Source organism: Pyxicephalus adspersus, chromosome 3 (assembly GCF_032062135.1).
Source record: "Pyxicephalus adspersus chromosome 3, UCB_Pads_2.0, whole genome shotgun sequence".
Lineage (NCBI taxonomy): Eukaryota > Metazoa > Chordata > Amphibia > Anura > Pyxicephalidae > Pyxicephalus > Pyxicephalus adspersus.
In genome coordinates, this window is record NC_092860.1 from 69,957,692 (window position 1) to 69,975,587 (window position 17,896).

At 36.1% G+C, this 17,896-nt stretch overlaps 1 protein-coding gene across 2 annotated transcripts in view; it reads left to right on the forward strand.

The window, feature by feature from the left end:
- Window positions 1–16,935, forward strand: part of LOC140326473 (potassium voltage-gated channel subfamily V member 2-like) — a 17,187-nt gene extending 252 nt beyond the window's left edge. The window contains exons 1-4 of one of the 2 annotated variants that reach the window (XM_072405101.1): window positions 149–554; window positions 1,768–1,841; window positions 2,796–6,734; window positions 12,849–16,935. In XM_072405101.1, the coding sequence (XP_072261202.1) occupies window positions 5,511–6,734; window positions 12,849–13,112 (1,488 nt within the window). In that variant the 5' untranslated portion in view covers window positions 149–554; window positions 1,768–1,841; window positions 2,796–5,510 and the 3' untranslated portion in view covers window positions 13,113–16,935. Of the gene's footprint in view, window positions 1–148; window positions 555–1,767; window positions 1,842–2,795; window positions 6,735–12,848 lie in introns of those variants that run through there. The other variant, XM_072405100.1, reaches the window with a different exon arrangement.
- The last annotated feature ends 961 nt before the right edge of the window (window positions 16,936–17,896 follow it).

Consider the following 17,896-nt stretch of genomic DNA (forward strand, 5'->3'; position numbering starts at 1 on the left):
AAAAGGCGGGGCCTGCACGAAGTGATTAGTTATGTAGTCTAGTAGTGGTTGTAGTGTGATAATGGAGGCCACCTTTCCTTGGTGGGGTTGTGGGGTGGATGAGGGTGCTGGGAGGAAGGAAGGTGCTCAGTGATTTGGATGACAGGGGAGCTGCTGACTGAAGGGGGCCTGCAATAAAAGTTTTTATTTTTCCCTTCATTTCTAAGGGATTTTGGTTGGTGACAGCTTGTTATGGTGTAACCATGTCTGGGTGATATAGGAGTGGGAGAGCTAGGATCATGGGTGCAATGTAATTGTTACATGGTAGCATAGGGATGCTGAATGAGCTAGGTGGGGTAATTGTGAGAATCAGCCACTGATAGGTGCAGTTACAGTGTGCAGAAAGTATTGTGGTGGGGCAGACAAAGGTGGAGTGTAAGTCTACGTACACACCTGCAATAACTATGGTTGGATGAACAACTAATAACCTATCATTCGATAATTAAGTGAACAACTATGCCGACAAACGCGGAATGTCGCTGAAAACGAACGACAGTCCCGGCAGATTGGATTGGGTGACGATCATTCGCTATCTATTGTATACAGTTGTTCAGTGATCGTGGATTACACTTTCTCCAGTACACGTCACTTCCTCAATAGTTCAAACGGTTGTATCTAGTGTGTGTACACTATTGGTGGATTAATTTTGAACGATCGTTTCTTTACAGCATGTACAGAATTGTGCAGAATACTATCATTCAAAATAATTGTAAATAATCCGTGATCGGTCGTTAATCATTCGTTTTCTAATGACAATTATTGCACGTGTAGGTAGCCTAAGAATGACATGGTAACAAGGGAAATATCCAGGGCCTGCAATATAAAATTGACATGGGGTTATGAAGTAAGGAAGCTGCATAAAGTGGGCATACAGAAAGCTGGATAGCAAAGTTTAGCATAAAGCTTGTAGGTTGACCTGGTGGTGCATGTTCATAGCGGGTGCATTGTAAGTGAGAAATAATTATCTCTAAGAGTGCAGTGTGTTACTGGTTAGCATAGGGATACTGATAAGAAAGCAGGTCATAGGGGTATTATGAGGTATAGGGTAACAGGACTAGTAGTACAGTGTAACTGTAATAAGATGACATTACACAAGTAAGTGATGGATGTAGTGGAAGTTTTACAAACTGAAATGTTGATTTGACAAGTGGGTGAAAGTGATAAGTGGCAGGGGCAAAACTGTGGGGTTGGGAGCAATTATAGGTTACTTAAAGATGGATTTTACAAAAATGCACTGAACCAGACTGCTAATAATTAAATAACATTTAAATATTACATCATGGTAAATTTTCCAATGTTATAGAGCTATATTAGTGCTTGTCTACTGTATGTTTAAAGCCAGTATGTCCGTTCTTCTTTCACTATTGTGATCAGATCAGCCTTTGGAGTTGCAAGAGAGTCCTGGGACATGAGGTGGCCTAAGTTAATTTAGGAATTTTCAACCTTTCTGTAATTCTGCCTAACTGCATTTTTTTTAGTTACAAATATAGAAATAGAAAAATACATATCAAAGGCATATCAAAGTACATAATGGAACACAGGACTACTTTTTCTCATAAAACTTTGAACAGTTAAACACATGGAAAAATTATACAAACACTTATGTTGTACATTTATCTCCAGACTTATTTAGCATATTTGCAACATATTTATCATTATGTTTCAGAAGTTTCTTATTAACATAAGTCAAATTTGCTTTGTACACTTTTTTTTTTTTTTTACCAAAAGTGGTTACCGAAAAGCTGTATTTTCGTCCTATCTGTCCAGAGGACATTCTCCCAGAAGGATTGTGGCTACCACAGGTGAGTTTTATGGAAAAATATTAAACAAAAAAGTATGATAATCTGGTTGCATAGGTGTGCACACCTTTAAACTGTATTTATAGTACTTATACTTTGTTGAAGCATGTTTTGATTTATTTACAGCAATCAGTCTCCTTGGGTAGGGGTCTATCAGCACGGCACATCTTGACTTGGCTGTATTTGCCCACTTTTCCTTGCAAAAGCGTTCCAAATCTGTCAGAATACACACAGCTTCCTTCAGGTCACCTAATAGATTTTCTAATTGATTTAGGTGTGGGCTCTGGTGAGGCTGTTTGTTAATTTAGATATGTTTGGGGTCATAGTCATGTTGAAAGGTGAAATTCCTCAGATACAGCTCTAAAAGATGCCTGAGGATTTTGCGCCAAAACCTGACTGGTTTTTGGAACTGCTCATAACACCCTCCACATTGACAAAAGCCCCAGTTGCAGCTCAAAAAAGGAACCCAAAATCATGATACTACCACTACAACTATGGTGGTGTTCTTTTGGTGTTTCAGGAGGGTTGCAAGCTGGAAGCCTTTCCTTATAAAGAAAAACATCCAGGATTAGCTAAAATTAAAAACATCAGGTCTCCCAAAAGCATGTGGGTAAATGTGTTATGGAAAAGGTTGAACATTTTGGCCACAATTCCAAAAGGTAAGTTTGGTGCAAAAACGCCTTGTATCACAAAAAGAACCCCATCCCCCTGGTGAAGCAAAATTTATCTATCAAATCAAGTGAATGATAAAAAAAAAGTAATACCCCGGCAGTAAAATTGCATCTCTATCTAAATACTATAATGTCTCCAGAAGACACTTCCTGTTTTGCTCTTCCTGTTCCAGATTTTTCCTGGGTGTGTTGAAGCTCACTGTGCACATGATATTACACATATTAGGTTAAGCTAATGTTACTGGTATGTTTATTGGTGTTCTCAAATGAGCATTTTTCTTTTCAGCACTAGAGTCTTTGTACTGCAGAAGAGAAAACCCAAGGAAAGGAACAGAAAAAACCTACTACAAGTACTACAACGACTACTTGATATTCCTGATAGAAATCTAGTGAGCTCCTAACCTGTACAGACTTGACAACATTGCCTGTTCTGCACAGAAATACCAAGTTCTTCCCTCCAGGACTAGAGAATAGCTCCCTCCCTCCATAACATACATCCTAATTCATAAATTCAGCTTTCTGATTTTATATAGGTCTCCTAATAAAACAAGACTCGTTCTACCACCTAGTGGTAAATCATCAAAAGTGCACTGTCACTACAGGAAATTAATAAGAAAGAAAAACATTTGTGTGCCAATAACCCTGAAGAAGCCTATAGTGGATGAAATGCGTCAGTTAAACCTGTTACTCATGCAATTGACCGTTTATAACTGGAACTATGCTTCCACTAGGCCCTAAAAACTACAATTAGTAGTTTTTGGCTACATGCCAATTACATTGACTGCTTATTGTTTACACCAACATATATATATCTATATATATATATATTTATATTTATTTATATGGCAACATATTTGATGTATCTAAACATGAACACCATCTGTCCCTACTCTCTATAATAATCCACTTGGATTTAGGAAGAATTTTGAGGTTATCAATCAATTTGACTAGCTTAATTGTATCTTTCAGATACTATGGAAGGTTAGTGACAAGGGGTCTAAGTCAGCGGTCACCAACCGGATAAAATTTTGGAGGTCCACAGCTCTGGTTGGTGCACCTCGAACAGGGTCAGAAGGACCCCACTGGGGGATGCACCCGCCAGAGCCACGGATCACGTCCCCCGTACAGGTCCCAGGCTCGGAAGGGGGTGGGTTGTGTCTCTTGACTCTTGTCTCTTTGGATATGCTTCCAAATTGGTTTAGATACCGCCATGCTTTCCTTAAAAAAATAGGATTGCCAAAGATAGTTTTCCTTGCAGAGACAATTTATCTTATTATTGTAATAACATTCAATTTACAGAGGTTTAGTAGAGTATGGTTAAACAAAACCTGCTAAAAAGCAGACATTGGGGAAAGAAAGTCTTAGGAAAAGAGCACTGTAGGAAATGGTGGCTTGCATCTAGAAATGCAAAACCAAAAATGTGGGTGCAAGTGGGGTCACCTGTGTCTAACTCCTCCTAAAATTTTATTGTTTGGCCATTGTCAGAACATAAAGAACTCTGCCCATCGAAAAAATCTACCTAGGTATACATTTGCTGGAGGCTTCTAACGCCTGAACCCCAATTTCCCTAGAAGGGGGGTACTGGTGAACAAAATTAAAGGTGCAGGTGGGGGACGTGTGGCTAACACCCCCTAAAATTTCTTTGCTAAGGCATCATCAGAACATAAAAAACTCCACACATCAACAAAAATCTGCACTGTTACGTTAGAAGCCTCCAGCATCTAACGTAACAGGATGATACGTTAGAAGCTGGAGGCTTCTAGGGGCATAATTAACTGTTTAATTTATTTCAAAGTAGGCCTACACATGCACACTGCATTTCTGTTTGCTGTATTCTGTTGTAACAGGTAAAATTAAAAAAAGATTGAATTTTTTTTAAGTTTTTAGCTGTGTTTTGTTTTGCGGCTCCAGACTATTTTTATAAATAAAGATACAAAACCATCCATATCAATTAATACATTACCCAAGAAAAGGAGTTGTTTTTCACCAGCAGATTCCCTTTAAACCCACTTTCCACAATGTATTAGCAAGTGGTTCCATGACTACTTAAATATCAATTAGAGAACATGCCAGATAATAAGTTAACTTTTTTAGGGGAACACCTTGTCACTGGCAATTGTACTTGGCAATAGTATATTTTGGAGAGTATTTCCAGCATCAAATATCCTAATAAATGTAAGCTTTCAACTGACTACAGGGTCATCACTTTGCCCCAATTAGGATCAAAAATTAGAAGGAAACCCCTGTATTCAGTATTGCTTAAGGTACATAACACTTACACACATGCTTGCAACAGCCTATACCCACAACATAGATACAAACTAAATTTCTAAGCATTTTTTCCATATCTCCACAACGTAAAAGAAAAACAGCACTGTCATTGGTACTTACATTCTTCTGTACTGTTATTGTTAATTCACACAATGTCCCCTGTAAAACATTGAAAACTTTGAAAATGACCTTCCCAAAGCTATCCAATTTACTTGTAAAAATATAGTTTCTTTCATGAGTGAATATATCTACAACATATTGTGAACATTAATGCCCTGAACTGAATCATAAAAAAAAATAAGATAAACTGCCAACGGAATAGAATTTAAAAAGTTTATTTTTCTTTAGCTATTGTGAAGGTAAGTATTGCAATTTAGGGTAAAGTCTTACAATTTAGGGTGAAATAAACTCACAACTTGGTAAACCAAATTGTGGGTTGATTTCATGTAAAAATCAGCCCTGGCACATTTTTGGTTAATGTAACTAATCTGTTCTGGTCCTGATGTACTTATGTGACACTTAGGCAATCCTATTAACGAAAATCTGTTTTTAACCATGACAGCCGTTGCTAAATCACCTCTTCTATCCGCTTTTATTCCAGAAAAGGATTACATTAAATGTAAAAAAAAAAAAAAAAAACAACAGTTGGTAACACATTCAAAGCAAGTGAACTTCCACACGCTACAATATTCTCTCCCATTTAAATTTTTTTGTCAATGAGGTTTTCATCATGAAGGAAGTGTGTATCAGACGAAAAGGTCCATGTACTAATGTAAAGTCTGGTGATCACACCCACAGTCTAATTAATATATACACTGGAAATTGCTGCTTCACTGTTCAGAAGTGTTCTGACCAAGAAAAACCCAGCTTTGTTCATTCAAGAACCAATTACCTTTATCTCAACCTCAATGTTGGAGGAAAACCGTTTCAGATTGATTGCCATGCAGCAGCACAATACCCTGTCACCAGAATTGGAAAAATGGCAACTTGTGTGGACTTAATCAAGAGGCTGGACTTTTGTGATGACTTCTCAGTGCAGAGGAATGAATATTTTTTTGATCGGGATCCTTCTGTCTTTTGCTATATTTTCCATTTCTACCACAGTGGTATTCTTTGGATAATGGATGAGTTATGCCCTGCTAACTTCCTTGAGGAAATAGAATACTGGGGTATTAACTTAAACTATACCCAAAAATGTTGTAGAAGTCTTTTTGAAGAACATCAGGATGAGATGAATGAGCACCTTAAAATTCAAAGGGAACTTCAAGCCGAAATAGATTTTCTTGACCATGAAAAATACTTTGAAGGCAAGTGGTTTGGTGGTTTACGGAAAAAAATGTGGAATCTAGTAGAAAATCCCTACTCATCCATTCCTGCCAAAATCATTGCTATTCTATCCAGCATTTTTGTTTTAGTCTCTGTTGTGACCATGTGTCTAAGCACAGTAGAGGAACTGAAACACATGAATCTTTATGGTAAATCTTATATGGAACATGTGGAAGTTATCTGTGTAATTTTTTTTACCACAGAATATGTTATGAGATTATTTTCAGCATTGGATATAAAAAGATTCCTGAAAACAGTGCTGAATATCGTTGACCTTATTGCCATTTTGCCATTTTACATTCAAGTCATATTTGAAAGGTTCTCAGAAGAAGTAGAAATACATGTACATCGTGATGATATTGAAAAAATGGAACAAGTGGGACAGCTTGGAAAGGTGCTAAAAATTATTTGTCTAATGCGCATATTTAGAATACTAAAACTGGCCCGTCATTCCACTGGCCTCAGAGCCTTTGGTTTTACCATCCGCCAATGCTATCAACAAGTTTGTTGTTTATTCCTGTTTATTGCAATGGGAGTGTTTACATTCTCTGCCCTTATGCATTCTGTGGAGCATGATATACCTGGCACCAACTTTACCAGCATTCCTGATGCTTGGTGGTGGGCAGCGGTAAGAATTTTCCTTTCATTATATCCTAATGATTACTATTAATGTTATTATTAAATAACTCAGAGTCTTAACACAAAGCCAGCATAAGTATATGTACTAAAATTTTACTGTGATAGTATGTAGGCATATAGATGTGGTACATGTACCAATAGGGGCATGTCTAAGAAATGTATTTTGTATACCAGTTTCAAATGCTTAATCTTATTTAAAAAACATTTTTGTGATTTTTAAAGCATAGGACATTTTGTTAAAAAGTATATGTATATTATCATTTGCAAAATTTGTGCTCATTAAGGGGTAAGGATATTAACATACAGAAGGTTGTTCAAAGGAAAAATATTCTCAACATTCATTTATTTAGGTGTACCTAAGTTAGAGAAAACCCAAGTGTAGCAGTATCTCTCAATGGTATTATTCACTAAGATGAAGACAAATTTCAGTACCTGTTGGCAAATTTTATAATTACAGTATGCCATAATTTTGTATCTCTTGGTGGTGCCATGTAAAATGTTGCCATACTTAGTGCTTATTGTATCAGATTGTGTTGTGTCATTATCTGCTTTCACAGTTAAATTTTTCTCTTTATTGGGGCTGGTTTCTGTGTTTGCATAGTGTCAAGAAATTACAGTTGAGATAGCATTGATTAGAAATCGTTCAACCCAGGAGTAGCTAAAATAACAATGATAAATAATCATTCTATTGCAAAGTATAGCATGCTTTTGTTTCATTGTACAACTCCCATACCCTGAGATAAAAAATATATCAGACCTGAAAGAAAAAATAAAGGAAAGGTTTCATAAAAAAGGAGACATACAAAGATAAAAGAGATTCAACAAAAAAAAAAGAAAAGGGACTGGTTTCTACGCTTGCATAGTGTTAACAGGGCTTCACGTTGGGTATCTTTATTAATTGAGGGCAGATTGGTATTGATCCCATTCAAACCATACATTTGGTGCTTATCCAAACAATCATTTATTCAGTCAGGAACTCCATCTGCTTAATGTCTTGTATGCACTTATAAAGGTCTAGCTCTGTAAGGGGGGGGGACGTTGATTTCCAGCACAATGTAATTAGGCACCTAGCCGCAGTTAGTACATGTGCCAATAATTTAACTTGTATTTTGGAGAAGTACTTTTGTGATCTTTGCTTGATCTGTGTAGGAATTTAAAGCCAAAAAGGTTTGGTTCTAGGTTACCAGCTTTTGGTCCAGGCCTGGTCCAAGTCAACATATTAGAAGCTCCACATGAGCCCCCATATGCACCAGACCTTATTGTAGGTTTATATCAGCTTCTGGGCTTGCTACCCTGCTACAGAATGCTTTAAATGAGTGTTCTGTAGCAACACAAAAAAAGTTGAGGCATCTGCATTAGATTTATATAATCTTTCTAAATCCTCTCTGCTAACCTGCAAAAACTGTATTTTTTTAAAAGCTGATCTAAAGACTGTGACACCTACTTTACCTACCTACCTATCTGCACACCCTTGCAGAGCACCACCACCTTTCTTCTTTTGCCCAGCAACAATCTTCCTCCATCTTGATCGGTTGTACTGGGGTGACATACTCCAGCAGATGCAAGCAATGGCAGGAATGTCAGGTTTCAATGATAACCAAAGCTGACGCTGTGCATACAGAGCTTAGCTTTTTCACATATTCCTGGTGCGATCAGGCAAGTAAGAAGTTGTATTGCAGAAGAGACATTGCCTGTCCCTTTCTGCAATACCCACCTGCCTGAATCTCTAAAGTTTAAAGTGGGACTTTACTTTCACTGTAAAATATAATTTTCTTTGTCTTGCTTTTCCACAATGGCCTCAATCTTCCTATACATGTATCAATAAATAGTAATAAAAACATTGAGAATGTTTAGGACTGGCAGGTGACTGCTGGTCAGATAACAGAAATTAGAAACTTTTAGTGCAGCATTGGGGTAAAACTGATCACATTATAGTCTAAAATAATACAGAGAGCCAAATGCCAGTAGAAGTAGTCAGAAATAATAGGGGTCAAAAATAGATAAACAGTGTAAGACAAAAAACTATGAAAGACAGAGCCAGATTGAACAGAGACTAGTAATTCCAGCAATGGCTCACCATGAGGAGCATGACATGAGATTGTCTGGTCTTTGCCAGAGCTCTTGAAAGCTAAATTGGAGTTAACCTTTCAAGTGTTTCATTTCCCACAGAAAGGCATGCAGTTTTTTTTTTAATACACATGATAAAATAGGAATTTTACATCTAACCCTTACCTAAAATTCAGGTTCACTAGATGTTTCCTAAAAGCAGATAACCTGTATAAAGGTTTATAGTGCACATTTTTGTGCAACTAGGTATTGACCCCATATTTTAAGTGAAGAAATACATTAAAACATTACATTATGTTCATGCACTATCAATATATAATAATAATGTTTTGCAAAACTGAAGAGATGAGATTGTGTAAAGAGATATCAAATATGTCAAGAAATAAAACAACAAAGCATCAAAAATGTAAATTGTCCATAGGTAACCATTTTACAGAAGCAAAAATTTAAACTGATAAGGCTCACAGTTAGAGTTAAAAAAGCTTTAAGGAATATAAAAAGTGTTCTAAAAATATAAAAAAAAGGACCACTTTCATCATCTGAAAATGACTGCCAAAAGATTTAAAAAACAAAATCAAGTGTGCAAAAATTCAAAAGTCAGAATGCAAAAGAAAACAAAACAAGCAATTTTAAAAAGTATATTAATCTCCTGAGGGTTACACTGAGGTCTAGATTTCTGTACCAAAAGTGATCCACTGTTTTTCATGAATTTTTTTTTTAAAATACTTTGCACCTAGGTTGTTCAAATTCCGCGTAGTTGGGCTCTAGTAGATATTATGAATATAAAAAATGTTTGAAACACACAATCATTTAAAAAAAAAAATTACTTTTAATAAAATTAAAGGAAAAACACAAAAATCAGCTTAAACATGACTACATAAACAAAGCTTGAAGCCATGGCAGGGGGGTCAGGCAGGCGGTGATGTCCAGGTCCAGGCAGAGATGTCAGAGTCCAAGCAGAGGTCAAAGCAGGCGGAGATGTCAGAGTCCAGGCAGAGGTCAGGGCAGGCGGCAGGCAGAGATGTCGGAGTCCAGGCAGAGGTCAAAGCAGGCAGCAAATGGTCAAAATTAGGCGAAGATCAGCAAAGGTAAGATAAGACACAGTGTTACACACTAGCCATCCAGGGAATAAGTGGCAATTTTTAAAACTTTGATTCTGTATTTATTGGGGTTTGTTTTGAAATATTTTGTATTGATGGGATACGGGAGTTTGTATCCAATCCAATACAAAATAAGAATTTGAATTTCCAAGTTATTTACTTTTATTTTATTTATTTTTTTATTTTTTTGTATTGGATTGGATACAGGAGTTTGTATTCAATCCAATACAAAATGAGCGTTTGAATTTACCAGTTATGTACTTTGTATTAATTTTATATTATTTTGTATTGGATTGGATACGCAAGTTTGAATCCAATCAAATACAAAATATAAATTTGAATTTCCAAGTTATTTACTTTTATTTTATTTTTTTTTTAATTTTTTGTATTGGATTGGATACGGGAGTTTGTATCCAATCCAATACAAAATGACAGTTTGAATTTACCAATTACACACTTTGTATTTATTTGAATTATTTTGTATTGGATTGAATACAGGAGTTTGTATTGAATCCAATACAAAATGAATGAATGAGTTTCTATTTGAATTTCCCGCACACGCGCCGACGTCATCACGCACGCAGGGAGGAGCCATCTGTTTTTTTTTTCTCCGCCGGACGGCTTCTCCCTTCAGAGATCATCCGGCGCTGGAACGAGAAGGACGTGGGACAATCAGCGGGACCAGGTAAGAAGCCGGCCGGCATCTTGTGTTCCGCCGGCCGGGCGGCGGAACACAAGATGCCGGGCGGCGGAACACAAGATGCCGGCCGGCATCTTACCGGTCCCGCTGGCACCCGACGCTGGAGAGGGAGATCGACGGACGACGCTGGAATACGAAAACGACGCTGGATGAGCACAGGGGGACCAGGTAAGTATGGATGGGAAAAATCTCGGGGTTAACCATCCTAGCCGTTTTTTTTTGCCCGAACGAAGGTCGGGCTTAACGGCTAGGTGGTTAATAGCAAAATGAAGTACAAAAATGACTGAGGGTTTGGGACTGGGGACTAAGAGAAGGTAGATTTACTACACACTTTTTTCAGCTCTGTGTACACAAAAGAAAATGGTCTCTTGCATGTCCAAACTAGAAATAGTGGTTTTTGGCTTTTTCCATTTCGGGAAGACCGAGGTTAACACTATAAAACAATATTGACAGTTTTTACAGATCAATTCAAATATGTTTCACAAACTCATATATAATAAATCATAAGCAAGGTAAGCCAATTATCACTCCTTAAAGATAACAATGTTAATAAATAAATATATAAGAGTTGTTATCATGTGTGTCATATTACCTTCATTACAAAAATAATTGTATAAACATTTAATAAAATTGTAGTTCTTTTAAAGATCTAAATGTTTTAATTGTAAATGCATCTATAAGCAATTAACATGATTGTTAATACATATAAAACCAAAAAATATACTATTTATTTAGGACCTTGTCATTCATACCAAACAATAGAGACAGCAGCCAGAGGTGTCTCCAATGTTCTGACACTCTTTAGCCGTCAGAAAAAAAGCTAGTCCAATCAAGTTGATGGTCACAAGAATTTATATTCCATAGTCCACATATGGAGAGAGAAAAGACATCCCCATTAATAAATAATAGGACTAATTCTGCCCCTTTCTGAGTACAACAAATGTTTCAAATAAAATCCAAGGGGATTACATCCTTACAGATTGTACAAAAATAGAATTGGACAGAAGTATCCAATTCAATCCTCCTATGGCAATGATCCAGACTGTGGATGTGTCTCACCTCCACCGCTGTCCTGACCTTTGAAGCCGTGCTGAGCGACAACGTCCCTCGTGGAGGCTAAATACTCCACTCTTCAACAGAGGAGGCCTGATTACTGGGGGATATAAGAATATATTAGCCCTGTGCTCATCCATTGACTAATGATAGTTTTATTTATATATGGGTCTATACTTTTAATGTTTGACATAGTTGGCAATTTATTAAATATTTGTCTATATGTGTATTTTACAATATTATTTTTGATGCCTGAAAATTCCTGGTTTTTGTATCCCATTTGTGTATATATTTTCTATCTGTTGGGATGTGGTAACTCTTATTAAGAAAATAATAAAGCAGAGTTAGTGGCATTTGGAAAGTAAAGTGACTGTGACTAAATGTGTTACCAATCCTAAAGTCTAAACTGTACCTTGAATACAAAAACATCTGCCTTTGCCTTCTGTGTCCGAATTTAGATGTGTTGTCACTACTGCCAAATGTGCTGCCTCTTACTTATATCTACCCACCCCCAAAATCCAAGGACTATTGCCCAAATTTTTTTGGCATGGAAAATTAGCTGCCCGAGCCTTGGGTGTCCATATTTAGGCCCATTGTCACTGCTACCAGACTTTGCTAAATCTTACCCATTTAAATCGGCTTTAACGGTTTTAAAGAACAGTTGCCTGTTCCTTGAGTACTTTAGTCCTGTTTGTGCTGCCATTGAACTCTGGTGTCCATTCCATTTTTTTTAAACAACTATACCAATTTTATAGAAATATTATGTGCCTGTGTCTTATTTTTCAGCATTTAAGCTACCCTTAAGACTATGGCAGTAGTGAACGATTTATACCCAATCATACTCTAGAACTGTAGCTGTAATTTGTTTTAGAAAACTGGGAATACAGTGATTTTTTAAGCATACTGTTGATTTTAGTATTGCACAATTTTAGCTATTGTGGCTAATTTATTTTTGCAAGGAGCTATTTTATTTAAAAGTTGGCTTTATACTCTAAAATTGTTGTTACACTAACCCAAAATTTGCTTGGCAAAACTAATCATTTCGATACTTTATTACATTTTGGATCTAGTTATCCCATTGTATACTTTGATATAGTTATTCTAGGAATGTGTACCTTACCCTTTGATTATTTTGGAGATTTAGGTTAAATTATATGATATTGTTGATATTTTTCTTTTTCAGGTAAGCATTTCCACGGTAGGATATGGAGATACCGTTCCTGAAACACCTCTGGGACGTATTGTAGCGTTCCTTTGCATATCCTTTGGGATTATCCTAAATGGCATGCCAATATCCATACTCTACAACAGATTTTCTGACTTCTATGCAAAACTGAAAGCACATGAAACTACCAGTGTTTTAAAACCTGGTACAGAAATCAAGTTTAAGGAGAGAATTATTCAAAAGATTTCAACATGCTTTGCAACACATCAAAGAATCAATTAGAGGTATCTTAAATCTGATCACATCTAATCTCACACACATTTACTTACTGGAATCGGTAAACTGGGAACCTACAATACCACCTTATTGGCAACTACTATCATATACACAGATGTATTATGTAATGGCAGGGCTCTAAGAACAACCTGTCAAATTACCCATTAGAGTTTCATGTTGTAATTTCAAACTGGATAACTGACAGTTCTCTGTTCAAATGGAGTCAAGGTCAGTTGCTGCCTACTGCAATGACGAATCAGTGTAACAAGAGTTAACATACTTTAGGTTTAGGTCGCTGAATATGTAATTGGTGACTGAGAGGAAACTCCAGTTGTTACGTAACAGAACATGTTGATTTCAGCCTCTGTGTTAACCTTATCTCTCCACACTTAGGCTAGATTCAGACTAAGGGTAATTTACCATGGGCTTTACCACCTCAGCCACCTACAGTCCAACACTAGCACCTGGGAGCAGTAACAGACTATCACCACTAGACTTTTTCAGGTGTTTCTAGCAGTGCTAATCCTATTTTTCCTTCTTTTTAAAATCACTTATAAAAACTGATTGTACAAGCTTTTGTAAGCGTTTGCAAGTGGCCCAATTCAAGGTTATTTAGGTAAAACCACTTGAAAAATCTTGCAAAACCAGCTAGCCTAGCCCTACAGAAGCTTCAGCTGATTACAGAGTAAGAAATAAATAAATATCTTAATACAGAAGATGATTTCACTGCTGTGTAAAAAAAGAATAGTAATTTAATTTTTAAATTATTAACACATTAAGTATTTGAACATTTTACCAAAAATCTTTGCAAACATAATAGAAAACAAAATAGAAATCTATGACCATATTAAAACATATAAAATTAAATTATACTTTTTCTTGCTTTCCAAATTCAAGTGTTCTATCCTCCTAAAGTGGTAAATGTTTGGCACATGGATTTTAAAAGATGGACAGTGTCCCTTGCATTTAAAGAATGCTTTATTGATATCTACCCAAACCTTGACACATTCTACTCCACATAGACCACCTGACTCCACAATATATTCACCAATGATTATAGGCAAATAATGACACCTGAGATGGCACATTAATGTGACAATTTAATAATTGACACAATTTTTAAAGCTTGAGAAACTGAGAGAAAAAGTTACACATTTTATTATATGTTACCTTACTTTGTGCTCCTCACATTATTCCCGGCAATGTTTTGTTTTCCTTTATATTATCATTGTGTTTGTCTCTGTTGGTACAAAGACCATAAATGTCTTAGGCTTTCGCATTCTCCTGTAAGATTGATCTATAGATACTTGTTGCTGCAGTTTCCATGCTCTGGAGTTTTATGTCCATTGCTGAAGACCTTTTTTTTCTGATAAATGGTTTGTCTTCTAAGAATTGATGAAAATAAATATTTAAAAAAATAAATATCAAATGTGTTTTGAACATACAAAAATCTTTAAAATTAGCTAACTATATTTTTCCTTATCTCCAATTCACTTCAGATTTTTTAAGCCAAGTGAAATGATATAATATATTGTATACCTTTTCATTATTAGTTGACTAAGTAGTATTGTAAATTATATCACTGAATGGAAAAACTAAAGGCAGATACTGCAAAAAACTAAACAGATTTTGAATTAGGAATCATCATCACTACAATTATCACTTTGTCATAATAATGTGTTCCTCCTATACCAAATTAAAGAGAGAAATCCTTATAGCTGCGTAAATAAATACAAATTCACACAAGCCACAGATGATATAAGAAATTCAATCACTATAACATGAAGAATATTGGAAAACTCTCCGAGCCCTGGTGATTTCCTGGAACTAGGTTGTCCAATGTTTGGTCCGTGCTTCAGAATGCAGTCTGGCAAATTGTTTTACCCAGCCCATAAGCAGTGGCTGTGGCCCTGTGACTGATTAACATGCAGTTGATCACTTAGTTGCTTCAAGAACTAAATAATGCCAAAAGAGGAAGTACTTCACTATACTTTTCCTCTGCCAGACTTTAGCAAGCAGATCTAAAGGGTCAAACAGGTTGTTTTGCTAACAGAACTCATAGTCACCTACCTACCCCAAAACAGTGACCAATGATAGGGATGGACAGGCATGCCAGAAAAAGGATCAGAAGGGTAAGTAAAAGTTGGTTTTGGTGTGAGATAATATGCACGTTTGTAGTTATATCTATGCTGTTGCGTACCCCTGAATGTTTAGGATGAAAATATATACATAAAAGCACAAGTTCAGCTGAAATACAAATGTTTCTGCAAACAAGTTGTGTTGCTGTTGATTCAAGATGCACAAGAAGAAGATACTTTAAACAAAAATGAGCTGAACAGTTGAGTTGCAAGAAAAAAGCCTTTATTGGTCCACTGCCACAAAACAACACACTTACAATATGCCAAACATCATCTAGAGAAGCCTCCAAACCTCTGTAACAAAGTCCTTTGGAGTAATGAGACCAAAATTGAACTTTGCACTTACATCCAAAAACATAGTTTTTGTAGACGACACAACAAGGCTTATGAGGTACACCATCCTAATGTTCTAGAGAGAATATTAGCTACAATGACACATGGAACAGAGGGAAAATTAAGGGAAAGATAAATGCAGAATTTTACTAGAAAATATAAAAAGTGCAGTTCATGAACGACAACCCAATAATTTACTTGGATGATTTTTGCTAAGAATGGGCAGCATTACCACCTGAGCATATTTAGAGCTTCATCCAGAGCTATTACAAAAGACTAAATGTTATCATTGATGCTAAAGTGTGCAATACACAGTATTAGGAACTAAGCTTATGCAAATTTTGAACAGAGACCATCTCATAATGTTCCTGATAGCAATGTTTTGTTTAATGGCTGTGCTAATTTGTAATGTCTTCTAGTTTAATTTGGATCCCAATAAAAGTAAATTAAATGTGTTTTACCTGATCATTCATGTTTTCAATAAAATATGGTATACATTACATATTCAGTCAGGATACATAAACCTATTACCAGAACGGTTTATGAGCTTGGCTGTGCTGAAATGTCTCTTAAGAAAGGAGTGAAATGACGTTACTGCTTTTTACTTCGTGCACACATTCCCAGGGTGTTAGTGGGTGGACATCTGGTGACTCATCACCCCTCCACCCCTGGCCTACAAATGCATCTGGCTGCTTATCTAACCACATATGTGCTACTTGGCTGCTAATTTATCTTACCAATGCACCTGGCTGCCTTTCTAACTACATCTGGGCTATTGATGCACCTGGCTGCCTTTCTAACCACGTCAGGACTGCTAATAAGCAAAGGACTAAACCCTTTGGTATTCTGCTTTTAAATTCCCACCCGGCCATGCCCTCTAATGCAGAAACTCCCTGGCATTAGAGTGGGATCATTAGATCGCCGCTGGATTGCTAATATCAGACTATTTAAAAATAAATAAATAAAAACCATGACAATTTATTCATAAAAGGAAAACTTACATAATACATTCAAATACCAATATGTGACAATATGACTTTGAGAATGGGACACAGGCAATGAGGGGGGTCAAGTAGCAGTTTGTAGAGGAAACCAAACATACATTGGTACCAATTATTCGTGGATAAAACAAAAAAATTAACAATGATTACACATACATTGTAAGAAAACAGGTTGAAAAATTGCTAACCAATAGGGACCACCATTTTCAAACAGGCACAAAAACATGCAGCAACAGATGAAGCGAACAATAATGAAGATTACAAAAAGTCACATCAATGCATACCATACAAGCAAATTTACTTGATTAATCCTAAACCAACAAACCAGTCCAGTTAAAATAGTAATAATGAAAATACATATGTATTTACATGCAAATCGATAAAGGGGGATACTCCTCCTCACCCTTGCGTATTAGGAGGGTGTCTTGGGAGCCACCTTGCTGTATTATATAATAGTGATCAGAAATGAAAGAAGAAGAAAGACGTTTGAGGCTCAAGGTTGCTGTTTTTCAAAAAGTAAACGTGTATTGAATGGTTCTTAGACAACAATACAGTACGGTAATACATGAATATACAGTATTTAACCTTGTCCTGTTAATCCTTCACAGGACAAGGGTTCAGCATACTAAACATGTAATTTACTCGCAGGGTATCATTAAAAAATTACGTGAAAATATTTGACCGTATCGCGTTGCACGATAATCTGATGCGTTTCGCTTTGGTGTTCCTCCTCAGGGATAGTTTTTAGCGTACGTAACGGTCTGCATACACATATAGAGATGCAAAATGTAAAAATGTACATATCAAAGTCAAAACATAACAGTGTCATACATAATAAATCTCAAAACATTAATACATTAAAAATGTTCATAGCAGAGATATATTAATTATTGTGTATTTGTATGTCATACACTAGATATATTAATATCCCAATGGGCTTGTAAACATCAACCGTATGTTCATAGTGTAGTATATGAATAGGTATATACAGGGTATAGTGTAATATAAAACATAAACGCCAACATTCAAGTATAGTAATGTACATACAGTGTGAGTATAGAAATAACTTTCTAAAACAGAAAGAGTAGAATAAAACTTACTGTAGTAACTGGCAAATGACTACTAATTATTGTTAAGTGATTAGATGCTAGTTAGTTGATAAAACACAAAGTTCTGTTTGTGACATCATAGATGTATTGTATGTGTAAGTATATCAGTCTTTTATTCACGTACCTGTCACTTGAAGGGTGACCCAAAAAACATATGAAAATAGAGAGAGATGTGTGGAGGTATAATCACAGCTGCAGATTTTGTGGTT